The 27,577-nt window shown below is 40.1% G+C and overlaps 2 protein-coding genes across 5 annotated transcripts in view; one reads left to right on the top strand and one right to left on the bottom strand.

Annotated features, from left to right (window-relative positions):
- LOC115620477 overlaps positions 1 to 27,577 on the top strand; it is an 80,178-nt gene that overhangs the window by 34,590 nt on the left and 18,011 nt on the right. The window contains exons 2-11 of one of the 3 annotated variants that reach the window (XM_030513710.1): positions 992 to 1,114; positions 9,702 to 9,872; positions 10,397 to 10,544; positions 12,280 to 12,407; positions 13,938 to 14,481; positions 15,342 to 15,448; positions 21,593 to 21,898; positions 24,949 to 25,004; positions 25,201 to 25,385; positions 25,785 to 25,976. In XM_030513710.1, the coding sequence (XP_030369570.1) occupies positions 992 to 1,114; positions 9,702 to 9,872; positions 10,397 to 10,544; positions 12,280 to 12,407; positions 13,938 to 14,481; positions 15,342 to 15,448; positions 21,593 to 21,898; positions 24,949 to 25,004; positions 25,201 to 25,385; positions 25,785 to 25,976 (1,960 nt within the window). The remainder of the gene's footprint in view (positions 1 to 991; positions 1,115 to 9,701; positions 9,873 to 10,396; positions 10,545 to 12,279; positions 12,408 to 13,937; positions 14,482 to 15,341; positions 15,449 to 21,592; positions 21,899 to 24,948; positions 25,005 to 25,200; positions 25,386 to 25,784; positions 25,977 to 27,577) is intronic. The other 2 variants (XM_030513709.1, XM_030513711.1) reach the window with 2 other exon arrangements.
- Positions 3,060 to 4,265, bottom strand: LOC115620478 (eukaryotic translation initiation factor 3 subunit G-2). 2 transcript variants are annotated; one of them, XM_030513712.1, is made up of 3 exons: positions 4,062 to 4,265; positions 3,149 to 3,994; positions 3,060 to 3,078 (listed from the first exon to the last, which is right to left on the bottom strand). In XM_030513712.1, exons 1-2 carry the CDS (start codon positions 4,062 to 4,064, stop codon positions 3,191 to 3,193), a joined length of 807 nt encoding a protein of 268 aa, XP_030369572.1. In that variant the 5' UTR covers positions 4,065 to 4,265; the 3' UTR covers positions 3,060 to 3,078; positions 3,149 to 3,190. The 2 variants fall into 2 exon arrangements, with proteins under 2 accessions (XP_030369572.1, XP_030369573.1); XM_030513713.1 differs by lacking the exon at positions 3,060 to 3,078 and having other exon boundaries at positions 3,144 to 3,994.

The raw sequence follows: 27,577 nt of genomic DNA, 5'->3' as shown, positions 1-27,577 counted from the left end.
AATCTCCTGTGGAAGCATTGCAATGTCTGTCACGTTTCAGCGTTCAAAATATAAGACTGTACCTTTTACTCATTGGGGATGTAATTCTTTTTATACTAACTAACTAGAGCCACCGATAGTAGTTATACCCGAACCACCGCCTGCCAGTTCCTACTCTGATGATTACTATTTTCATTTACGTCCAAGTAGTTGACATAATTATAGTAAATTAGCGTGCACATCGAAGGGTGCTGACTAGCTTATTTTAATGCGCTTCGATCACTGTGCGATAGTCAACTTAGCTGCCTCGCTACTAGCTAGGAGCACAAGTCGTAGATAAGTTGGATCTGCCACAACAGCTCTGCAGTAATTTTGATGTATTTTGCGAGAAATCAGAATTACCTTAAACCAACTCGCTGGCATATTTGATGTAAAAAGATTGAAAGTCTTAATAATAACAATTAAACTATCGACTGTCTGTCCATGTAAATAATCGCATGGATATAGGAAACGATTAGACCCACATTAACAAACTTTATTTTTGGACTCTTTTAGTTCCCATTTATGTGTAATTCTCACGGTCGATTTAAAATTTAAAAGTAAATAAATATGCACATTCGTTTTCAGTCGACCTATTTAATGATATTAGCACAAACAGAAAATAATTGAGAACTTTTGTGAAATATTTCTAAGAAATACTGGAGCAATTAAAGCATCGATATTTCTACGTTCATACTGAGCAATAACATACAAGTAGGAGTATACTCTACTTTCTGCTGGCAAAGTATAAGAAGAATTTGTGTGAATTGAGTTGGGGGCTCTGATATAGATAAGAAATGTTCAGATGGTGGATACAAGCCCAAAATGCAACACTCTCCATGCAGTACTTTGGATTATTCGATGACTATGACAAATATTTGTGTAAATGCATTTGAATAAATACAATATAATATAGCTCATATCATATTACTCTTAAAGAGGAAAGCCTGTTAACCTTATCGTTTTTTTACAGGTTCAACCATCAAAGGAGTGGTCGCCATCTTAAATTGCATCCTTGCCCGTCAATTATGTTTTGAGGATGCTTCGTGCTCGGCAATACTGGAAATTATACCACGCGTATGTGGCCCCATACCAGGTAAGAAAGTCGTTCGGAATAGGGGTGTACGAATACATAATAATTTGTAGGCTTAAGCAATTTAGTTATTCCTATTTATTTTTTCCAAAATGACTTCCATTTGGCGGCTTGAACCCTTGGTATTTGCCATTTTCTTGAAGCAATCAACGCTGATTACGGACGCGACTCTTCGGCCATTTGAGAATTAATTTTTGTTAGTTTGGTTTGTTCCCTGTTATTTACTCAGTGCCCGGCGCTCAGTCCCAGCCGTTGTGTTGTTTTGGCAACTGTGTAATTATTTCAGCAGTTCCTCCGCGAGCGCGCGTGCAACAAAACAGTAAATAATGGCGTATACTTAAAGCGCAACATGCGAGCAACGCGTCGCGTCGCGTCGCCACCGAAAACATTTGAATATTCAAATGCCCCTGAGAACGTAGTAGTGGTCGGCCGTCCGTTCATCCGTTCGTCTGTTTATACTCTGTACATGAAATGTACAAGAGTATATTAGGTTTGCGGGAGCTGAAAAATGTAACAGGCAGAAGGAGGCGTGGCAGACCCCACAAAGTATATATATTATTGATCAGCGTGACAAGACGAGTCGATCTAGCCCTGTCTGTCTGTCTGTCCGTCTGTCCGTCTGTCCGTCCGTATGAACACCTGGATCTCAGAGACTATAAGAGATAGAGACACCAAATTTTCCACAAAGATGCGTTATGTGTGTATTCTATACGAGTTTGTTTTATTTTTTTGATTTTCCCCCCCACTTCCCCCCTATGGGGGTTTTCCCGATTTTCCATTCGTATAATCGCCTATATCTCGGAGACTATAAGACCTAGGTACACCAAATTTTAGTCCAAGATGCCTTGTGTGAATACGCAGAAAATGTATATTTTGGAATTTCCCTCCCTCCCCCCTCTCCACCGCAAATGCGATTTTCTCTAACTCCCGTAATTCTTGGAATTTCGAACTAAAATTTTACAAATACCCCCAGTTAGTTATTATGTGTCCGTATGCCAAATTTCATTATGATAGACCGATTTACCAAGAAGTTATAGCCATAAATATATTTGCTGCAGCAGCGCTGCTGCAGCGCTGCTCAAACGCTGCCCGCGGCTGTTGTTGATGTTGCTGTTTGGTTGACTGCGAAAATGCTTACACAGACACGAATTGATGCGCATAGGCATACATACACTCACACAGACGCAATTGCTATGTAAATGTGCAATTATACACCCTTTACGTGAGTTCGAATACCGAGAGAGGTAAAATCGATCCAATTTTTTTTTTATTTATTTTTTTTTTTATTTTCTATAATTATTGTAAACATATGTACAGAGTATTTCAAAGTCGGGACACCCGACTTTAGCTTTTTTACTTGTTTTGATTTCAATTTTTTTTCCTCTGCACACACGTGCTTGTGTGAGTGAGTGTGTGGGTAAGCTCCTGTACTTGTTTGGCGCACATAACCTAAAGGTGCAAAATCGTGGCGGTTGCTGGCTGTGCGGCAGCAACTGGGTCGCATACAAAAGCGTTAAACAAGTAAAGAAAAAGTTAATTTATAAATTATTCAGTAATTTGTTTTAGAGTTGGCTTTGGTCGCCACCCATCTGGAGGTGGGTACACATTTCTTTTGTGCATGCACTGCCACTGCCACCCACACTTGAAAGCTTGAAAGCTTTTACTTTGATCCTTGCCAACTCATTCAAATATGTACGTATTTAAGTTTTCAGCGCAACTATTCCTTCTTCGGATGTCTTATGAAAGCCACGTCACTTGCGCTCGTCGGCTTCCTGGGCGTACGGTGCGTATGAGTGTTTCTGTGTGTCCGTTCGAATGTGTGTCGTGCATAAGTCTAATCTTTTATTTAATTATTAATGTCTAGTCCGCCCACTGTCAGGCAAACAGTAGCGCGTTGTGGTGCTCTGCACACTTTCCCACAAGCCCTTTCGTCTTCTTCTTTTAACTTATTTTCTTCAGAGGAGAAACTGCGTTTAAAATTTAACATTAGCTGCTCTACCTGACCATTTCATGCACACCTTAGACGAATACATTTACCTTATATATTTATTTAGCCCGCTGTTTAAATAGCAATGCAACCTATGCCTGAGGCTTTGACCACTCTACGCTCAATATGAGATGATCGTAACCATGACCATTCAAAATTTCAATGGCGGCAGCTGCATCCTTGCGAAACTTAAAATGCACATAGGCGAATCCCTTGCACAAACCCGTATTCTTTTCGCGGGCCAGATACATCTTTGTATGGGGGCCGATTTTCTTTACCAGCTCCTCCAGATCAGCCTCTGTCATGGACTCCGACAAGTTCGAGATACGAACGGCTGAGGAATCGTCCCGTTCACGGGATATACCCTTGCCGCCATCCTTCATGAATGGGGGCACGTATTTGCCCGTCTTGCTTGAATCACCGACCACAGCTGCAGCCGCTGCCGTTGCCTTATTCTCCATCAGTGTTTTGCTGTCCATCGATGTGCCCTTGTATGGACAATTGACAGACCAGTGCTCGCCATTGCATATCCGGCACTTGGCTATGTTCTTTGAGGCATCCAGCAGTGGCTCATGATTCTGTTCGAACTCTTTGGAACCAATAAAGTGCATGAAAATCTCCTCTGCTGCCATTGTGGTGTGTGAGTTGGGACCAGGTTTGTCCTCACGTGAGTCACCAAACTTCGCCCAGGTGCGACGACGCGCCACTGATTTGGGAACTATTTGTTTTTCCACCTTATACGTGCGGACAACCTTCGTTTTCTTACCCTCCTCATTGTATTTGTACTCGGTGACATATTTGTAGCCACCCTCAGTGTACTCTTTGGAGGGTGGCAGACCATCTACATAGTCTTCAACTTCGTCAGCCCATGATGTTTTTATAGATTTCATAGCGGCCTTGAAAAAATTTCATTATTATCTGCACATAACACTCGTAACAATCACATTTAAAATCAATACATACCATTGAAAATAATTTACTTTAGATTGAAAAGTTGCGAACAAGGTTTGCTATAATTTTTAGGAATTTTTTTGGGAGTATGTTTTGAAAAGGCATTCAAGGCCAACTACTAGGTAGAAAAAAGCAAGTCGATTGCTAGAGCGACTCGGTTTACGTCAGACTTAGCAATAATGGAAACAAATAGTCCATTGCCCTGGTGCAATATCAGGTTATTAAATTTCTTTTGCAGCAAATAATATATTCGTCCGCCGTACAAAACAAACACTCAATAGCTTAGTAAGCACACATAGTTTCTATCGCAAAAGTGTACAATTATAAAAATAGTTTGAATATTAATGAATTTTTCTTTTCCTTCATCGATTTTTTTTTGTTACTTTCTATTGAGTTAGAGCTTCGCAGTTGGCCATGAGTAAAAAGTACCTTTCGTAGGTCGTACTAATTTGAAGGTTTTGTCATGGGACTTGTTAATAGATAACGCGAAAGATGTTTTTTTTACCGAAAATTGAAGCCGTTTAAATGGGATCGACAGATCATCGCTATCCTCGGTATATGATCTAGTTGACCAGTTGCTGGGCCGTTGATAATAGTTGATACACTTAAATTGTCCTGAAATTCCTTAATATCCAGCCTCGTCCCATTACACATGCTCGGAGGTCTTTAATTTCTCAAAAGCATGATTGGAATTTCAACTTTTAGCTTCAATTCATTTGGTAGCAGCCCAGAAGGGTTTAGAGAATTTACAAATTCCTGTGGGTAATGGATTGAGTTTGCTATATTAGTCACGTTGTCGATCGATTTGTAATTTTTTATTTGGCTGGGGACTTTTGAATAATATTGCCCTAATATTTAAAGTGACATAATGTTTCGAGGATGATTTTGAACTAACTGCATCCTGTTCAGGAATTTGTTAGGTAATGTTCTTAAAACTTGGGTATATTATTGGCGTTTTAGTCCAGTAGAGTCGGAGTCCATTCAATTCAAATAAGCAAAGAAACAAACAATCAAATATTTCCTCTTTATAATATTATACTCGTATATGTAAATAACAGTGCGGTATAAAATGTATTCAGCCTTCAGACCAACAGTATACAAAACGACTCGCGAGAAATCGGACGGCGTTCTTATTCAAGCAAGGGAGCCCGTCCAGGAATTACATTTCCGACTACATAGGCACACTATGGGTAAAAGTTTACTTTCGATTTGGATATAAGTACATACTATATGTACAAATACTATATCGAAAAGTATGAAAGATACAATCCAAATTTGGCATCTTATCAAGGCACTGCGGTACACTTAGAGGATGCAATGCAAGCACATCTGAGCGGAAATAATAATAAAAACACACGACAACACTCGCTGTTGTTCATCTTATGTTAAAAACCAAATCAAATACCAAATACAATACCAAGCAAATTCGTTTTGGTGGCGTTTTATTTTTATGGCACTTGGCCACAGGACCATCGTTAGACATATTCATGCACACACACATACTCGTATACTACATGTGTTCGCTGGTCGTTATCAAACGCAAAACGCAAAACACAGAACGCACTTTGAACTTTTTCATTTAAAACTCAAATTACTTTCTACTGTCGGCAGGAGGCGAGGCAGACGTTAATGGTCTGCTGCTACGCGTTGCATGTTGTCCTTTAAATGTCCTCAAAGCATTAAGCACACACACGTAAAAAATTTTAAAGTGGCAAGGCCAGCACGGCTTGAATATTTATGATAATTGCATTTCATGCAGTACTTCCTTTGCGCACTCCTCCGGTCTATATGCGACAACACGGCCAACAAAAGCCTTTAAAAGCAGCTCCAACTCGTCGTCTGGGTGATAAATATTTTGGCAAGCATCTGCTGCTGCCGGCCCGCAATCGTGCCTTTGCATTGCATTCTTTGCAACATGCTTCTCTTACTTCAGCCTCGCAGGCATTTTTGTGTCCACTTTGTGCACTTTCTGATGCCTGCCGCCGGTTCAATAAAATCAACAAGCCCCAAACTGCACACAGAAGCTATAACACATACATACATACTCGCACCGCCACTCACAAATGCCCTGCTGCACACAATAGCGGACTGCACGCCTGTTTAATATAACAAAAGGACATGTGTTCGCATGGCCAGCACAAGCTGCTGCTGTCCCCTTTTGGGCCACCGGATGTGCCGCCGGCTGTCCGCGTTGCATGGCGACAGGATGCACTCGCGGCCAAAGACGAAGTCGTAAAATATTTTATGCACAAAGGCGCACACACGGTCAGTGGGAAGGTCGAGCAGGCCAGTTTGTTTAATTTAATTAATTGCACGTTTAAATCTGGGTGAGTTTAAAAGCGTGTGATGCGTGAGGCGCTACCATGTTGAGATTGGGACCTGACCGAGCATTTCTACAAATATAATTCACCAGCACATGTTTAATTTCCTTCACTTTTTATAGCCACTAAATAAATGTCATATAAATTTCACCTACGAGTATTGCCAAAATTTATGGCAATAACGCAAGCAAATAACGTCGGCAATAAAAGCTAAAACAAAAACAAACTAAAATCAAATAGAAACAGGCAAAAAGTCGCATGGCAATGACCATATCAGTGGCACAGCATAGGCAACAAAGAAATCATTGAACCAATTCAGCGACCAACTCAACAACCGGAAACGCGTTTCGAATAAAAACGAATTGAGGACTTAACAATAACAGTAAAAGCAAAGGCAAAACAATGGCATACAGTGAGCAGCAACAACAGCAAGAACGACAAATACGAATACAAACGGCGTCAGTTGATGGCGATGAAGCATAAAAACCACTCGCCTTTTTTATGACTGCGCAGCATGCAACGACGAACTCAAACCACCAACAGCACCAACAGAACAGCAAAGCGGGAAACCGAACCGGCAACAAAAACGACAACACTAAGCAGTAAGCACATGAACTGGTCCTTCCCATGCCCTCCCCCTAAAAGTGCACTACCCATATGAGTGCTCTAATACTAGGTGGACACATGCTGTGGCTCCCAGACGGACGCATCGCGACTCCAAGAAGTTTAAGTGTCAATGAGGTTTTATTGAAGACGGGTCGTGCAGCACCTAAAACAACAACTAGGACTATTGCTACACTCACAGAAAAAAACACACCATTAAACATAATCAAACTTTCACTAAGATAACATACTTTTAAAAAATATTCGATAAAAAACGATACGATTACATCTTCTCTTAGATAAGACGACATAAGACAAGAAACGATAGGACGAGAACAAAAGAACTTCATTAAAAAAAAATAAACAAATGCAAATTAAAAATTAAGCAATTGATTAAATTGTAAATATATTATGAACATTAAAAAAAAACAACAGAGTGCTTAATAAACATTTTCCGACACTCAATTGGACTATAGTTCTAGGCCAATTGTCTGTTGTCCATTTATATATTTATTTATCGACAAACAGGGCTGTCCATGTAAAAAATTAATAATAATATAATAATAATAGAAATAACAAAAATGTCTATTAACGAATCCGACCCGGTGGGGGAATTTTATTTGCCAAACAGTCAGCTATGCCCCGATTCACAGCAGGGAGAACTCAGAGACGTTATTAGACCTAACAAAAAAGAAATGGTATGTATGCAGCACAAAGTTGAACCAAAGCAGCAACAACAACAGCTGCTGGCAGCGCTGCGGGCAGAGTTGCAGCCAGCGCATGGGCAGCGATTTTATTTACGACTATAACTTTCTTCAGAATTGACCAATCATGATCAAACTTAACATACGGACACATAATCACTAACTGGATGTATATGCCAAAATTGAGTTTAAAAATTTTAAGAATTACAGGAGGTATTAAAAACACGAATTTCGGGGGATAGGGTGCATCGAAACAATCTCAAACTCGTACTTTCTCGGACTTGGGAGAATCTGGATACCAAGTTTGGTTATTCTTGCTCTTGTACTTGCTAAGATCCTTGCGTTCATACAGACGGACGGACGGACGGACAGACGGACATGGCTATATCGACTCAGCTTGTCATCCTGATCAAGAATATATATACTATGTGGGGTCTGCCACGCCTCCTTCTGCATGTTACATACATTCGCACAAAACTAGTATAGCCTTTCACCCTTTGGGTACAGGCTATACAAATAATTAAAAGCTAGAGGTGGAGAATCACTATCCCGTTGGGGGAGGGTTTATTAGCCAGTCCGGCTAGCTATGCCCCTAACTCACAGCAGTGATAATCAGTGATTCTGCCGGAAGTAGCTGACAATAGAATTTTCAGTGAGGGGGAAGAGAGCTCACTTGAGATTAAAAAGTAAAAAGTATTATAGTTGGATCATATTAATTCAATTGGGAGATCTGTATGTGTTTTATTGCAATAATATCTTGTGTATTTCTACAATTTCAACTTTATTCTAAGATTGGTATGTTACCGGAGGTGTGAATGGAATATGCTATACTCATATGGAATGTCTCTCTCTACAATAAATACAGCTATATATCTATATCTATCTGTATATAAATATATATCTGTATATAACTGTGTGTATATTTTCCACTCCTTTCCTCTGAGTGAAGGCATACACACGCCTGGCCGATGCTGATCCTGATGGCAGGAACATGATGGATGCCTGCGAGAAATGTCACTTGTTGCGTAGCTCGATGTTCCCAGACCAGTTTGCCTGCGGAAGCAACTTTATGTTCAACTAGCAAATAATCATGTCCGCTGTTGTTCACGAAATGGCAAGGGGCGCAGGGCAGGCGGGTCGCATGAATGACGTGCCCGTACTCGGCACCCAATGTGGCCGACCTCATATATGCTGCCCTTTGTCCGGCTGGACAGTTCGCTTGTTGGGCTTTTTGGCGATTTTACGGCTTATGACGAGGAACCACCAACGGGTATACGTCGAATAGTTCAGCCATTGAGCGTGTGTTTGTATGGCTATGTGTGTGTCAATCTGTTTACGTGTGTATAGATGTATGCGTGTGTGTGTGTGTCTGTGTGCGTGTGAAGTGTTGCCGTGGCACAGTTTATTAGTAAGGCTTATGTTTTATGGCGAAAAGGACAATAGATGGCCAACAGATGTTTGCCTTTTGTTTGTTTGGGGCCTACGCCTGCTGGCGGGCCTATCCGCATATCTCCCCCTCTCCCTCTCTCTTTCTCTCCCTGTTTGTAGTGCTTGTCATATGCTTGAATAAGCTGTCATATATACAAGTATGAGTTCATAGTTATGTGTGTATGTGTTGTGTGTGTGTGTGTGAGAGAGAGAGAGAAATGAAACATAATTTATTATGTTATAAAATATTATCGGGGCTGGGAGCGAGTCGGCGTACGCTTCATTGGTTGCTTATATCGACCATTTGGTTGAATACTCAATTATTCATATTGTTGTTGCCGTTGCTATTATTATGACATGTGTCTGGTTTGTAGTTGGCTGGTCGCTTGGTCGTTTGGCCGCTTTGTCGCTTGGCTGCTTGGTCAGCAGCCTGCCATTTATAACAACTGTCACGATTACAACTCGGTAATCGATTTGAGTGCGTCCGAAATTGGACAGAGCAGCAAGTGTCGGGGCTTAAGTGCTCAAACAATTTATAGATCATTAACCATACTTGGAACTGAATGTTTTTCCTACTCGCGGTCTTCTCTTTTCAGTATCCTGCAGTACAGTGACTGTCACAAAATGTCAAGCGGCACTGCGAACACTTCAAGCGTTTCAATTCTTTCGGCCAACATGTCTCTGCAAAGAGCCTGGAATGGATCCCGATTGCAATCATTTCCGGGACTTTCTGTTCGATCATCCCTGCGGATTCGTTCTCAAGAAAGGTGAGTTAGCCATCCTGACTCCCAGCAAAGGTTTTGGCTCCTGAAACAATGCTTAGGCAGACAAATTAACCTATATGTTCAATGTAATTTAATTTTCGACTAGTGCTATACAAGTAAGGACTATCAGGTGCACTAATCTGAGATACACAAGTGAATTTTAGAATATTATTTAAAAACTAATCATTAGCACTTTGCAGTTGATTTTAAAACGAAGAATATAGTAATTATTGAGTGCTGTAGGAGGCCGCTATTACTACCTTTTGAAATAGTAAAGCTTAGCTTTTCATTTATGAGCAACAGTTAATGTCCAGAGTATTATTTGGTAATAGTATCATTGTGCGTATTTCGATTAAAAGGCCCACTTTTACGACATCGCTTGTAAAATATGTATGTGTTGCAAAAATAAAGTTTACATAAACAAGCTAGTACCCCATGTAGGGGAAACTTTTTAATTGATTTGCTGGCTATTGTTATTGAAATAACTTTCCTTCCACACTTCTGAATTTCGCTTTTATTTTCCGCAGCTGAAAAGGATCCATACCCTATAGATGCTCTGCCGACGTGCAATCACGCGCTCTCCGTCTGCCAGCAGGAACGCAAATGCTTAAAGCTCTTCGAAGATTTTAAAACACACTGTAAAGTGCGTGACAATAAATGCAAAATGGAGAACAGGTAAGCAAAGTGGTTGAGGAGGAAATAAACTTTCGAAAAAGATTCGCTTCTCTTGCAAAATTTGAATGGAATATTTAAATTGCGTCCCTTCGACGCTGCGCAACAATGCTACCAAATAATCAATTATAATTATTGATAACTCAGTTTCCCATAATGAATACAAGCAATAACAACGACAAGTCGGCGGGGGCATGACCCAAAAATCTGCGTCTGCAGCCGCGAAAAGTTCACAACTTTTCCTGCGGGAAAATTGTCAGGACGAGCGCAGTGCTAATTAGAACAATGGCATGCAGTGTGCCACCACTATTCGAAGTGCTGCAAAAAACTCAATTAAATATTCTGGTTAAATATGAAAATTGATTTTCAGCCATAGCATAACGGTAATTGGGAAATGCATGCCATTGTAGGACGGGTGTCGACGTACCGTGGCTCAGAATCAATTCTCTTCGGCCAAAATTCAATCACCTTTGAGCAGGAAAAGCCAAGCTAGAAAATAATATATTACGTATACGTATCACTATTCACATTATTTTAAACTTATTCAAATGTTTCCCGTGTTAGGCAAAAATGTAATATACTTGTACCTTAATCCGAGGACTAAGATGTTTTCCCGTGCTCACTCATTATACACTTTCTTCGTAACTCCCATAATTCTGATTTTTCTAACAGAAAGTAAAAGTGATTTTTCTAAAAAAAAATCTACATTTACTTTCTGTTAGTGCATATCTGTGCTCTTGTCAATGGGTAGAAACAACTCTAAATGAAGTTATAGCCACTTAAGTAATATCTGATATATCTGCAACCAGCTATTGCTTTCAGTTCTTAGTTCAGTAAAATATTTAGGAGGAGTTTTGGCCCACATATCTATAATTTTATTAATTTAATTATTACAATGAAACACTTACGACCATGCGGGTTCGTGCCATGAACCACTGTGAACCACTGTGCGACGGATATAGGGAAAACTTCAATGTCGCTAGGCGACTTGCCTGCCGCAATATTAAACTGCAGCATACACGTTGAAGCAGGAAACAGCAGAGCAACATTTAATTTCGATATTCGATTTTATTGGCAAAAACTTACACACACACACATATAAGCAGACACGCGAGCATGTGGCATGCGAACGTTGGGCGCTAACTTCAACGAGCATCACGAAATTAAACTTCCTGCTTGTAGCATTCTTATGTACTGTTTCCTACAGCCTTCACATATCCTTACTGACATGACTTCCTTGCCTTCCTTACCGGCCTGACTGCCTGCCTGACTGACTGCCTGACTGCTTGAATACAAACGTTCTGAATGTTTTAATAACTCGAAATGACTTTTTGTGGCGGCGGCATGTTGCGCTGGCTTCCAGCTTAAAGTTTTTGTGCACCAGGGCGCCGCCAAAACTTTTGCCACGCATATCGACGCAATCCCTCGCAGGTTTGCTCCCTTAGATGGCGCAGCGATTTTTGTTGTTCCACCACCTATGCGATAAAATATTAATTGCAGTGCCGTATGTATGCATTTTTGATGTAATTGCCAATTTTAAACTTTGCTGGCACGTAGCGGAAGTGGCGTGGCTAGAGGGGCCGACCGGATGGGGACCTAAAATGAATTCAATTAGCTTAGTTGCGAGTTAGCTGTGTGGTCCCAAACTGTTGCGGTTACTGTGGACTTAAGCAGCGGGTTTTACCAAAAAGGAAGCCAAAACGAAGCTAACTAAGCTCTTTTCAACTTTTTTTTACAGGGATGCCTGCCACGATTCCTGGACAAACCTACGGCTGTCGCCCATGTTCGGCTGCATCTGTCCAAATAATCATATGAAAAAGCGCTGTGATCGTATATTTAATATTGTTAATCACAATCCGTGTGTGGGTAAGTTTGTGTGCGAAATCGCAGCAGCAACAACAACAACAACTACAACTACAATTTATCAAGCAATAACACAAACCTATCGCGAACCCAAAAGTGCTACAAAACATTAAAACGTTTTGTCGTATATTCTTCGAATTACAAACAATATTAATTGATTCATTCTTTCTTATCGTGATTAGTAACTACTATGTATCTGATTTGAGTTCGTATTCTTAACAACAAGTGATTTCCTTTGTTTTGTCTATTTTACTTTCCTTTTAGATTTTGTACTCTTTTCGTTTTCTTGTACTCTGTGAAACGCTCAAAATGAAACTAGCCTAACAATATTAGTAAACTAAGTAACGGAAACTCAAAAACCAAACCTAAAACTATATCGAAAACAAAAACCAAAAACCAAAAACCGCACGCTTCTGCATCAAAACAAAGTAATCAAAGTAATCGAAACCCATGTATTGCGTGATTTGCGATCAGTAAAATATTACCTATCAATATGCCTACTTATGTACTCGTATATCAATATAATAGCTATATTCAGTAACAATATATCTCACGTATACGTTTGCAAATCAAACTGCCGTAACTGTCACCGCTCTCACTATCAAACTTATAGAAGTAAGCCCAGCAACCACCCACCTTCACAATCTTGCCAGCAACTGATTGATTGATATGCCACTTGCTAGCTGTAATAGTGTTTAAAAAACCTAAATCTGTGCTTTAGTTTATTGCCAAGCCAAATGAGTACCATTTGCACCATCACCACTAAGTACTAATCGTATTAGAAGTATCCATTCTATCTATCTCTAACTAACTAACTGCAACTGATTACAGATCTAACTGTGCTATCTCTCCCTATATCTCTATCTCTCTCTCTCCCTCTCGCTACTCTATCTCGCTCTACCCTTCACTGTAACTGACTATCACTCGCGCTTTATTTATCGGCTAGGGCTAAAGGGCTTCTTGGAGTCGGGTGGGGCAATTAACATAGGCGGTTAAAGAAATACAACAAAAATATAGTTTTCAAATTTAATTTTCTATCTAAATCATGCAGCTGCTCATTCTCTTAACTCAATGCCAATGCTTTAATGTTCCCAGCTATACAAAACAAGTATTATTTTGTTTTTAACCAACTCATGCCGGCTAATTCTCTCATAGTACATATTCACACACACCCGCCCGCATTCACAAATAAACAAGCACACACACACACACACACACAGAACATGCTCAGGGCACATCGCGCAAGCTGTTAGTCGCACATCCGCCACCGAAACCACACTAAATAGACCCACGAGCCGCCAACTACGCGGCCCGGCAGCACTGAAAAACAACAAAAACGTAGCACTAATTGGGCTAATTAAATGCTCGCACTTGCACACACACACATGAGCACACGCACACACCCACACACCTATTTATATGTAAGGCAATATGTTTAGCACAAATTGCACCTCTTTGGCACTAAATGTTTTATTTCTTGCACCGCACGCACGTTCTCTCCCCGCTCTCTTTTTCTCTCTTGGCTCTTTGCAGATAGACTAATATTTTTCCCCAACGGCTTGCCAAAGCTAAAACAAAAGACCAAGCCCAAGTCCAAGCAAAAATCGCGGCTACGCGGCATCAACTCCACCGATGTGCTTTCGAATAACATAGAGTACCACGAAGGAGCTGGCGGTGGACACGCGAAGAACGAAGGATATGCCCCGGCGGGCAATGACGAAGAGGAGGACGAGGAGGAGGAAGACGATGACTACGACGATCGCATACGCGCTGAGATCTATTCAAATTATCCGCATTACTTGCATCCACCGTCGTGGGGCATAAACAATCCATTGGTACTCGCCTCGCACAGCCCACACACCTCCGACGATGACGACGTGGTCGTTGAGGTAGCTACGCACCGCGGACACAAGAAGCACCCAGCACAGCGCATCGATGATTTGGAGCGCGGCGAGGTGGACGATGTGGTAGTGGTGGTCGATGCGGGTTCCCACACGCACCCCCATACCTACTATACGCACGAACAGGCCTCCACCGCCAGCCCACCAGCGGGGTCAACCCTCCCCAGTTCTTTTAAGTATGGAATGTGTACCAGAAAATCTCTTTACGGATCTTCGGCATCGCCGAGATGCTTGGCTTTAGTTTGCAACCTAGGGCTGTTTAACAAACTTTCGATTCGTAGCAAAGTTTCACATGTGACTGCTGATTTTCAGCGTTTCATTAAGTTAAGGCACGTTAGGCTCAACTCCTCTAACCGCAGCGTCCACCAACTTTAAGCAAAAGCTTTTAAAATAATTGACTCACTTGGGTATGCCACAATTTCCGGTTAGCAGCGGCAGTCAACTAATGAATATACACAATGCTGAGTCGTCTTTGCTCCTTAGGCATTGGTACTGCATTTAAATAATCGGATTTTAATATATTTGGTCCTAATAAATATTCAACTACCCTGTCAATGGCAGGCAATGACCAGCACGATGCATGAGAGCAGCCAAGCACCGGCGGCAGGGTGTGGTGCAATGGTCATTGGGGCTTCTACTATACAACAAGTGGCAAGCAAGCTAGTGTTTCATAAATTTGTAATGTTTTGGCATTGTGATTATCATTTAGCAGCGGAAGTGAAAAGTCAAAAGCAGCCAACAAAGCGCTGCAAGCAGCTTCTATTTAGTTTTGCGGCGCCACAACCTGTGCCGCCCTTAGCCCTAATGATGTAAGCCGATTAATGCAAACTATAAGCCATTTTCTGTGTGAATAAATAGCCAATGCACTGAACCGGCACATGCACATGCACACACACACATACACTCACTCTACACATGTATTTGATCAATTTGATTCGATATGCTTCACCTAGAGCACTTACGTTTGTATTTTGCACACAACTCCATTAATTTGAATTGCACTTACTTCTTTGTACGACTCGTATTATCTATTTAGCACCGGCACCAAAACGCACAAAACTGCACACTTTGGTGATTTAGTCACCGGCAGCGACATAAGTCTAACCCACCGCACCTATCCGGGCAGCAGCATCGACGAGCGAGGTAAGTACCGAGGAGCACCAACAGCACTTGCCTTTGCACTTATCTACATGTTTAAGTAGTAAGCTCTAAGTCTAAATTCAATCTGTATATTAAGTGCATTTGCCAGCACCGTCTGACTAAAATTGTTCTTCCATCCTTTAATTTGGTGGGCCATCTTAACATTTCCTATTTATGTTCCATTTTTGAGTTATGGCTTCACACTGGCAGAAATGAGACGACAAACAGTGCGTGCCCCTGAATAAAAATGTAAAATAGCTCTAATGTCCTAATAACTAGATATTTCCATAGAACAACGAGGAACAAAACTCCTTTAGGACTCATACAAAACGATTTAAAAATCACGCTTTATCTTAATGTGTGCAGAGAAAATTCAGACGTTCTTTACTTGGAGAGAAAGTTTATGACAAAATGAAAATTACGAACTACTTAGATCGATCATACTTGGTTTTTGAATTAAATGCTAAAACTTCTGAGTTTATCAAATGTCTACTTTCGCCTTAACCTCGTACTGGCGAGCTACACATCTAATGTACATATATCACTTGCATCATTTATTCAACGTAATGAGCCCTAAAACAAAGATCAAGCGATAAATACATGCTATGGTGTTGGGTGTGTGTGTGTATGTGTGTGTGTGTGTGTGTGGCAACTTAGCAGACAATTTAAGCGTACGTAGCAGCAATGCACCAAAAGCCAAGGGCCACCACATCTTGAACACACAACAACCAGCACCTCGCTCCCAGTTTATTAGATAAACTTGCAGCGAACAAACAAAGCGCCAAATGGGGCATTGCGGTGGCCGGGATATCCATCCACGCCTTCCACTGCGCCAATGCCTTTGTGTGTGGCATGCAGTTTGTTTGCCCAGACCGTCTGCTCGTCCGGCCGTCTGCAGAGCAATCACTTACAGTTAAAATAATACGCAGACACAGGCACAGGCACATGCACATGCACTTGCACTTGCACATCTACACACCCGGTTGCATACTCGGTCACTTGCAATGCACACAAGTGCCATAAATATGCATTTTGGTGTGGCACCACCAACACCATACTCGCACACCAGCCAAGCATACACCAGCCTTAATACACACACACACACACACACACACACACACAGCGAGTGCGTATCGAACGACATTCTAGCCAAAATCTATTTTAAATTTACTTTAAATAGTTTTATTGCATATGTACATACCCTTTATGAGTAGTTGGACTTTTGTGCTGATTTTCAGTTGCTGCTTATTTGCAAATCAGCATAAAACTTACGACACAATCGCACGCACATCTTGCCACGCAACATATCAATATCTGCACTCTTATTTGTCCTTACTAGTCCCGGTTGCTACTTGCTAGCCCCTGCATGCCCGGATCAATGAAACCAAGCACCAGTTCACAACCGCCAATTTTCAATTCAAATTTTGGTACATTTCCAAATGATATATAAGAACCGTATTTATTAGTAACTTCAGTCGGCTAGACGAGCTCATAAATTGTTTAGGAATTTCTCCGCGAATGTAAAAATTTGTATGTATTTAATAGAAATGCAGATGAACTAAGAAAAGGTCTGGAATGCCTTTTTTCTTCTGAACAGATATTGCAATTTGCTCTTTTGTGGCTGCAAACGTAATGCAGTAATTTTTAAGTACATTATCTGATTAATTTTTGGTATTTCCTCGAGAAAGGCGATTAAACATAAAACAATAAATCTTTGCCAAATGTACTCGAAATAGTACAAAGACTAGTAAGCCAACATTTCTAACTTTATTTCCTTCACTATCTTATTCATACACCAATAATTTATTGAATAGATTATGAAGCTATTACCAACAAAAAGACTAGAACAACAACACAGTTGGTACTTTAATGTGAACTTAAGCTTATTAGTTTTTTTCCAACAGCATTACAGTTTTCAAGAAACATACATACACTTGTAATAAATGCTTTTATATGAGATTAGTTAGAACTGAATTAAACAAAACAATAAAGCTCGTTTAAAAATCAAATCGAAGCTGCTGAAGCTACTAATTACAAGAAGGGGTTCATAAGAATATAAATGTTTTTGTAATGCTTGTATTAAAATAAGTTATCTCTTTGTTTAATGGCTAAGGAGGGTACCATTCCAAATTCATGGTATATGGAATGGGTGTAATGAATGCCTGATCCCTTTGGTCGTGTCCTACATTCCCTTTAGCTGTTCACTTGCCCATCATTTGCTGCCATTTTGATAAATTCGCATTTTGGATTTTGCTTTATTTATTGCCACAAATATCACTTGCCATTGTTGTCAGCCGTCTATCATTGCCACAGCCACTGGCGCTTACAACAACGGTGCTGGCAATCTGGAAATTGATGTAATAAAGTCGATCGAGCTGTATTTACTGCATTGACATCATTTTCCTGATGTTATGTCGCTTTCCAGTCATTCTACATAATTTTGAAGCGCGTCCAGGTCCCAGCTGCGGGACACTATGCCGTTGTAAATAGACACAATGCGTTTGCACTCTCCAAACATTAGCAAATATTTATGAACGACCCACACACACACGCATGCACGCACACGCATGCACACACACGCCGCTTGACATAAATATATGTGCACTCGAGTTATTTGCGTCAGATGCCCAGTAAATTAACATGCGCCTCTCACATCGAGCTTGGGGGCCCATTCCCGTAGCCGGGCCCGGCATGTGTTGCAATAACAAACAGCAACAATAACAAAATGTAATCAGTTAAGCTCTTTACACACTCAACTAAACCGAAAACAGACGCGCGAATTTGAGTTTTGATGTTTAGAATTATACAATTTTGTAATTAATGCTATCCATCATTGAAACAACAGTTTTTTTCTCTACACTCTCAATTAAAATGTTATCGAGCTGATTATATAGCTCAAAAAAAAAAAAAAATTAAAAAATAAAAAAACAATAAATAAACAAAAACAAGTAGAACGGTATGTAGTGTCTGCACGACTCTTGAGTTGCTTTTCCGCGGTTCATCCATTTAAATAAAAGGAATAGCTTTATTTTAACAGTCATTCCTTTGGAAGCTAAATGAAATACTAGTTTATTGACTTTGATACAACTTCTGGTTATGAAGAAATACTACACAAAATATCCAGCTTTGCTTAGGATATTGCTTTATAAAGACAGATGTTTTCTAATCAACTTCATTTATGCGCCGAAAGTTTTAAGAGCAACTATGGCTGCACCAATTTGGATGAAACTATTTAAACTCGTAAATACTCGTTCAATATTTGCTTGATATACAATTTCTACGGAAATACGATTGATTACGTCTTTCTTATCTATTATATATAGGTATCATATGTATCATATCATATAAAAGTATATATATACATATATATATGTACCACGCCTCCATCAGCCTATAACATAACTTTGGGAATTCGATTTTTTTATACTGTACCCAGAGTATAAAAATAATAAGAATGAAATTAATTTAAGCGGGCTCACCTTTTAATACACACCAAAATATAGAAACATCGCCTTGTCTTATGACACAGATATATACTTTTCCGGGTCCGCCACACCCCCTTGTGTATGTAACATAAGCTTCGGTTATAGGGTATAAAAATCGGATGAATGATTGTTTCAAGCGGTTCACGAAAATGGGAAACAAAAACAACCGATATCAAGCTGAGTAACTAATGTGAAAATTTAATTACGCAAAACTAATAGCAATGGATATCACTCCACATACTCGTTGCTTATTATTAAATACAGTACACACCTCATAAAGTAAACCGACACAAGGAATTCATTCCATCAGCGCAAACCAAAAAACAACATTAAATAAATGAATAGATGTTACTGTGAATTTAAGTAGTAATAGGTCGAACTATTTTACATGTATGTATAGCCAATATAGCTTACCGATTTTTCTTATATACCGCGCCTTGAATCCTTGTCTGCATACGAAAAATATGGTCTGAATAAAATAAGTTAGGAGCTGCAGCATTTTATTAGGTTACCACAATCTAAATCAACATCCTTATCGATTCGTAATTTTCACTTTCGTAAAAGCTAAGTCAACAAGCCCACTATCAAAAACTTTATGTCACACAATATGTTAGTCTCATATACAAGTATACTTGTAGATATTGAAGCCTCAGGCTCACTCTAAATAGAACAGTTGCCATCGCCATTTTCGCTCTTATTCATGAAGCAGCGAGCTCCGGCTAGTGCCTAGCATTTTCGCGCTGTCTGTTAAATTCCTGGGTTGACTCATCAGAAAGTCCACTGTACACATCTTTATATATGTCCACATGAATGTGTGCGTGCCTTTAATAATATTTTCGAATCACTTTTTAACAATTGGGAGCCCGAAAAATAAAATAATAAAACTAACATGTTAGATGTGCGGCTTGCATGAATGTTTGTACATTTGTAGCTGCCTTTGTAACACTAATTGCACGCAGAAAAAGAGTCGAGGCTCCAATGAACAGCTGAAAACATCTACACAAGATGCTGTTTGCTGTAAATGGAACTCCTGTAGTTTGAAATCACGGCAGATTTTCAAATTTATTTCCGTAACTGTTGCATGAATTTAAGCAATGCCACCAGAACGGTCGTATATCCTAACAACCTGCACACTTAAACATGTTTCGCGTTAATTAAAGAATTTTAAGTTTACAGTTCAGTTTCTAAGCATGTAACCATTTACTTTTTATACATATAGCATATTATGTAGTAGATTTGACTTGTAATAATTGTGTCTGTGTTGAAATGAACAGCATGGCCCCAAGTATGGGGTGAATGTCTTAATCGAGTAAGCAAGAAATATTACGTATACGCGACGTCTGCCAGCAAACAATTAAATGCCTTGCCTTAGTGTCAGATCCAGTCTAAGACAACTGCTTACAAGTGCGATAACAGTTAACAAACGGCGATAATCCCATTGCCCCAGCTGATTCCCAGCAGCCACCCTTGTCCTTGGCAGCACAGCTCCACTGCTTGTTGTACAAATATTTGCTTCTGAAATAAGCGACAAACATAAATACAAATCGTAGCCCACACACACACACACACGCACACACAGAGACCAATACACAACAGCGCAGGTCGATGTCTCTGGCAAATCCCTGCCATTTAGCGCCAGCAGTTGACCGCCTTACGGGCTGCTGCTCGCTCTGCCCTCTGCACCCGCTAGTTCGCTCAGCCGTACCGCATCGCACATCCTTTTGAGCCTTTCCGAACGCTTCAAATGAAGCGCACTTTGGCGTGCGCTCTGCGAGATAAGCAAATGCTGCGGTTGCGAAACGTAGCGCAGTCCTCGTCAGCATTTGAATCGTTTGCCATTTGCCCGCTCTATCAGCGCATGACATTTGAAAGGCAATGCAGACAATCCTGCGGACAGACAGGCACACATAGAGAGGACACAACCAAGCACACTCGGTATCTGTTTGTCTTCTGTGGAAGCTGCGCTCCACTGGCAATGGCATTGATAGCGCTGGGCAAAGGCAGAACAGAAGTAAAGGCAATCGATGCGTGGCATTTGGAAAAAGCGAGTCAAGCTGAGCGGTAAACGGAAAAGGACTTTTGGGGCGCCCTGTGCGAGTATTTGTTGTCTGTGTTTTAACGCATTTGCACTTTTTGCTGTAATTATTATGGTTGGTTCGTCACATTCGGCCATGCGGCCGCGCTTAGCTGCATACCCCTCAAGACTATATATACTATGCGTACATACATAAATCTTTCCTTAGAGCTTGTTTGTTCAACTGCACCTTCTCTCTAAAAGCACATTTTCGCTCTGTTTCCTGCGACTAACTCTAACTTGTACTTTCGTTCATAATTTCAAAAATTTATCTTAAGTTCCTTAAGAGAGATCTACCTCAAGTTACAAATTGTGTGAATAAACTCCACAAGGACACATTGAATTTTATTTTGAAGACTCTACAAAAATATATTAAAATAATAATAATTAAATTACAATATGAAAATACGTATGAGACTGTTCGATGCCAAGCCGTTGCTGCGTCATGCGTAAACAATTTCCGACAACTACTGCGTTTGCATAGCTACCACATCCACAACAATAATAACAACATACTTGTAAAAACAAGCGAAACTACAACTACTACTACCATTCTACCCTCTCTCTTCTTGCTACTTCAAATTACAGTAAGAATAATGGGCATGGACGAGAAATTGCATCAGAAAATCTTCGAAGATAATTTGGCGCTAATTGATACTCCGTTGATAGCGACCACTTTGACGGGAACATATTATCCCGCCTCAGTGTCGAACTCACTGCACGGGGTGCTCAGCTATCCGTTCAATATAAGTGGGTTCCATCAGCGCCACATGGCCGCTGCTGCAGCCGCAGCGGCCGGAAATGAGTCGCCGTTCGATATCGTTGATACGGCCTACGGTTATGGCAACAACGCCAACACCAACGGAAACGGAAATGCCGGTGTTTACTACCAAAGTATGTGTATATGCGTTTAAGCATTTAGCATGAGCGTAATCAATAAAAATAAAAAACAAAAATTACCTCAACATCTGCAAAAGTTGCAATACCCTTCAAAAATAAAAACAAACAGCTTAAAAATTCAAGTAATAATTAAGTTGCGCCGCTCCATGCAGTTTTTTATTTATATTTTATTTGATATTTTAAATACCATTCATTTTTAATTTAATCAAACGTTAAAGTGTGTTGTGTCGTCCCCTCCAATAAAAATCACCCTATTACTATATGTATATGTACACCCCGTTTCAGGTAAATTTTTTGTGTTGAAGTTGAAAAAGGGGCGTTGCACGTCCGCCGACATGGTACGCACCATGGTTTTGTGAAAATGTTATCAACAATTTTAGGGTATGAATGCAGAAACGAATTGAATTACAACAATTCAAATATTTACTTACCTAACAATCTAAAATCAATGAGTTCACACATGCAAAATCGTTGTCAAGTTTATAAGACAAATTTGAAAATCCATGTGTGTTATGATTGTGTGAACTCCGCACTACAGAAACTCAAAACTGGTCTGCTTTACTATTATTTTCTTTAAGATTAACTTAAAGTAGTCTCTACACTAAAGCTCAGTTGCATAAAAAAAACAACAAAAAACAAATATAATGGAAGTAACTTATATTTTTTGAACTCTGAATTGCGTTTTGTTGCTTTTCCAGGAAACTAAAAATTAACTTTTTTAAATATATACATACATACATATACCAATTGTTAATATGTTATACAGAAACCATTTCGGTACATTTTTCTAATACATTTTTACTAAATGGATAAAATGAATTTATGAAAACCCAAAACCAAAAAATTCATTTGTTTTTAATAAGCTAAAGCAAAAATATAAATTTTGTTCCATTCAATTAAAGCACATTTTTTCAAATTCTTTCGACGCACCCGTTTTTTGAACAAAAATTCATACAAGTTACAACAACAGATACTTACAATAACTATACCAATAACAACAACAATATACGCTATCAAAATTTACATTTTTTATATATACAAGTTTTTCATGCAATTATCTGCCATATGTTTCATACAATGCGTGTTTAAACTTAACAACAACGTCATCACCAGTACAGCAACTACAACATGATTCATTTTTTAAAAGTCATCAAATTTTTAACATCGAACATTCTTCCGAATGAATTGTGAATATTCAGAATAAACAGCTTATTAAATAACAATTAAATACGGAAAACAGCTTAATACGCCAAATAACAACACTCAGTTCCTAAGTCAAACGAAATTCAAAACTCCAAACTCATATATGTTCTTTTGAAAACAATTAACAAATAAGTTGAGAATCGAACTTATTGTTTAACGAAAACAATTTTTTTGCATTTCTACTGCTTGAACCTTTGTTCTGCTTCTTGTCTATGATTTCATCGATCAGTTTATTTTAATTTCAATTTTCATATTACTTTTATTTACAAAGCGTACATCGGAGAATTGTGTTTTATGCGTTCAAACCCCACTATTTGACAAAAACGATCCCCTTCAATCCACAAAAATATCGTTGGATAAACAAAACCCATTGAATAGCATGAGCAGTCATTCGAGTCAGAAGTTTCCCATCAGAGAACATTCATTTGCATATCCATTGCCAATACATTGCGCCACCAGTGTAGTCTATATGGTAGCGCCGACCAAAAAAAATGACCAAATCGACACACACTCATTGCTACTATACTAACTAGTATATAAACCAATTTTAAATCAATTTACAAACATTTGTGGTAAAGAGAAACCGCTACTCGCGACCCCAACATATTTTTCTTAGCTATTGAAAGTAGTTTTAAACATCAAATAAACATTATAAGTATTAAGTACATATGTATAACTCTAGTATTTAGTTGTGTTTTCACCAATTATTGCCAGCCCTGCAGTCCCAGCCCTGCAGCCCCGCTGCACCCCGTAGCGCCCCATTGCCCCGCTGCTCACCAAAGAATAAGCTCCCCCTTCGATTTACAGTCAACCCAATTGAATCCAAGTTGGAGGCAATGAATTAGATAATTGCTTATACTTTTTTTCATTATTTCTGATTTTGATTCTGATTCTAATGATTTTAATAAGTAGCTTATAGCTAAGATTGGAATTGTGGGCAGGTACAACGAGCCAAGTTGGTTATTATTTATATCAAATAAAATAATGTTGTAAGTGCTGACGCTTTTTATGCAACCCTCATGAGCTTGTCAGGCATGAGGGCTTTCTTTTCAGATACAAAAACATTGAATTTAATTAACGAGTTATGCAAAACACGCTCTAATTGAGATGTGAAAAGTTAGTTGTGTGTTTTGCATACATGAATGCAAATATGAATGTTTTGACAATAATAATAATAACATCACCAATTAGAGAGGGAAAGGCAGGTACATGGTGTAGTTTAAAATTAAACACAGATATGTCTAAATTACTGTTAAATAACATAAAAAAAATGATATTGCAAATGCGGGAAAATGAAAATGAAAAAGCGGAAATGAATAAATAAATTAACATCAAATTAAACATCACAGCGAATCGTTTTTTAGGTGTTGGCAAGCAACACCAACAGCAACAGCAACATCAACAAACGACCAATTTATTTAAGACCTATGCATAAAATATTTAAATTAGTTTGCATTTACACCTCTGCCGTCAAACCCTCAACCGCTTCTCTAATTAAATTACGCAAATATTATTTTAAAGCCAAGTCAAGCCACAAAGCAGCTCATGGTGGTTGACAGATAAGCGGGAAGCTGGCGCTGCAATTCGGTAGGCCGCACTAGGAAAGAAATTTCGAACTACTAAAGTGAAAACTAATGAAACATTCTTGCCATTTTTCAAAACTTTTTGCTGCAATTCCACACCACACACATACTCGTACACACAACTCGACACAAAATGGCCACACCGACAAACAACGCTTAATCGACCGATACCAACAAACGCATCTCTTGGGTCTAACAATGCATCTACGCAAAACCATTACAAAAATGTGATGCACACTTGGGCACATGCGGCTGCAGGTGGCCAGGATGTCGAAGTTGACCTCTCAACGGAAATAATCAAGCAACACTTTCAGGTGAGCAACGATAATGCAACGGGTCGGCAGAGCCAGGCATAGCCTGGCAGAGCCAATGCGCAAACGATGTTCCCATTGTGATGCAAACTGCAATGCGGCACATGGCTGGACCCCGAAAAGAGTGCCATTATTACATGTTATGTACATGTATTGCAACCCTCGGTCGAACCTCTCCCTCTTTCTCTTGCCGTTGCAGAGTACCTGCCACACAGCATTGGACACCTGCCGGGAAGATCCGTCCTGTTCATCGTCCCTGCAGCCGATGCTAATGCACTGCGAACTGCATCGCTGCAATCGCAACGCGTGCATGACATCGTTGCAAGCCTTTTACAAAGGACCACACGAGGATTTGAATCTGGACATAGCCTTTTGTCTATGCAAGTAAGTGGCTCAGTAAACTGAACAGATCAATGGTTAGAACAATGCTTTCTATTCAGCAAACACTTTTCGCGCATGAAAACAAATCGTTGTTATACTCGTATATAGAAAGCTCTACTAACTGTGTTTCATTAGGATGTCGCGCCTCTCTAAATGCTTTACTCGCTTTAAATCGCTTAATAATATTATTATTATTATTATTATGAGTTACTAATTAAATATTATTCACAACGAAATCGCTTAATTTCGTGTCAATGTGTCATACATGTATTAAATATTTTTTGGAATTTTATAGAAATTTGTTTCACACATTGACAGCTCTTTATATGAATTAACAGAGTCCGCTGTTTTTATTAATGGATTGCATTCTCAATCACTTCTCCTTCTCGCTCCCGCAAACAGAAAAACAACCAATAGGGAGAACAATGGCAATCGTCACGACATGTGCATGATTGCACAGGAAAAACTGCATCCCGTCTGTGCGCAACGGCCGCCCGATAACAATAATCCAGCGAGCTCGAACGGCATTTACTACCATCCGCCACCGGCCTGTCATGTGGTGGCCGAAAGCTGTAAAGAGGACCGCGAGTGCAGGTGAGTCTTGGAGTCGGTGAGTCCATAATTCAAATGGCGACTCGCCGACCTTTCGGCGGATACGGAAATATGCGCACGTGTAAATCGGCGTGCTTGTTTCGCTGAATGTGCGTAAATGTGGTTATGGATGTGGGTGGCATGCGATTGTGTCTGTGTGTGTGTGAGTGCGAGTGTGAGTTCGAGTGCGAGCGTGAGTGCTCCAAGTGTTTTGCGAGCCTTATAATTGAATTGAGTTGATAAATGAAATTGAATTTTCACTTGCTCATGTGCGCAAATATTAAATTACGTGAGTGAGACATAGCAGAGTCAGCCACAGCTTTGATGCCGCTCTGCTAACGTCATTAAATGGCAACAGCAGGGAACATCAAAGTGGGCTGTCAGTAGCGCTCTACTTTTGGCTTTGGCAGCTCAAATCGCCGAAAGTCAAACTGGGCGTAAAATTAACACTTTGGGTTTGTTGGAACTCGTTAAAACGATGCGATGCGATGCGATGCAACAACGACGCTTACGAGTTTGTAGATCAGCGAAGCCACATTCTTCATTAAGCGCCATGCCACACGAGGCAGTAGCATCCTCAACGACCCGGCGCTGCAACGACAGCTTGCACTCCGACACTCAAGTTGAAGCCACACTTGAGACCCGGCCGCGAATGTGTCAAGCACAAAGTTAAGTTATAAATACGCGCACAGCCACAACAGTCAGCATGTTGGGGCGGGTTCATGTTTGTGGGTGAGTGGATGCTACTCTCTGTATGTGTGTGTGTGTGTGTCTGTGTGTGTATGTGGCTGTGTCTTGTCATTTTGCATTTTACAGCTGAACGACCGCAAAGTACGTGGCTGTGAAATTAATTGCCTTTTAAGTGAATCGCACTTGCCTTAGTAAACAACTAAATTGGACTAATGACGCTCATTTTGTATGCTGCGAGGCGCGCGTGTGCCAAGTTAAATGCAACGTGCGCCATATGAGTGTGTGTGTGTGTGTGTGTGCGTGTGTATAAGTGTGTGTGTGCTTATGTTAACTTATTACGTATACGACCGACACGTGCAACAAACAACTGCAACTGAGGGCGCATTTGTTTGGCTGCCAGCCTGTGTTTTATTGGTGTTAGTGTGACAAGCGATTCCCTTTATGTTGTTAACGTTGGCAGCTGCCCCTCCTGCCGCTTAATTAGCTGCTGCAACTTTTTGTTGCACAAGTTTTGAGAGTTGCAAGTTGAGAGTTTCGCAGCACCTATGAGGCTGCAGCACTTACATCACCTATTAGGCACTCGAAATAATTAAGCAGCCTCCGGATATAAACAAAGCCTAACAAATGCAATAACAACAACAGCATTAACCTGCGCACAACACAGAATTTATATAATCCCAGTTATTATCAATTGAATGTAAGTAGCATTCATTGCATTTCCACTTGCACCAGCAAGGCGTGTAAATTATGCAAATTGCCGAAGTGGCCGTTGAAGGCAGGCATTAAATGTCAAATATCAGCATAACGATATTATTAACTTGTAATTTGCAGCTCAGCAGCCACAACAGAGGCAGAGGAGCGAACGGCCTATGAATCTCTTTGCCACAGCAGCCCCAGGCTGTCGTCTGCAAAGC

Source organism: Scaptodrosophila lebanonensis, unplaced genomic scaffold (genome assembly GCF_003285725.1).
Source record: "Scaptodrosophila lebanonensis strain 11010-0011.00,11010-0021.00 unplaced genomic scaffold, SlebRS2 tig00000024-arrow-pilon, whole genome shotgun sequence".
Classification (NCBI taxonomy): Eukaryota; Metazoa; Arthropoda; class Insecta; order Diptera; family Drosophilidae; genus Scaptodrosophila; species Scaptodrosophila lebanonensis.
The sequence above is the reverse complement of the archived record's forward strand: the minus strand, read 5'-3'. Positions and strand labels throughout refer to the sequence as shown.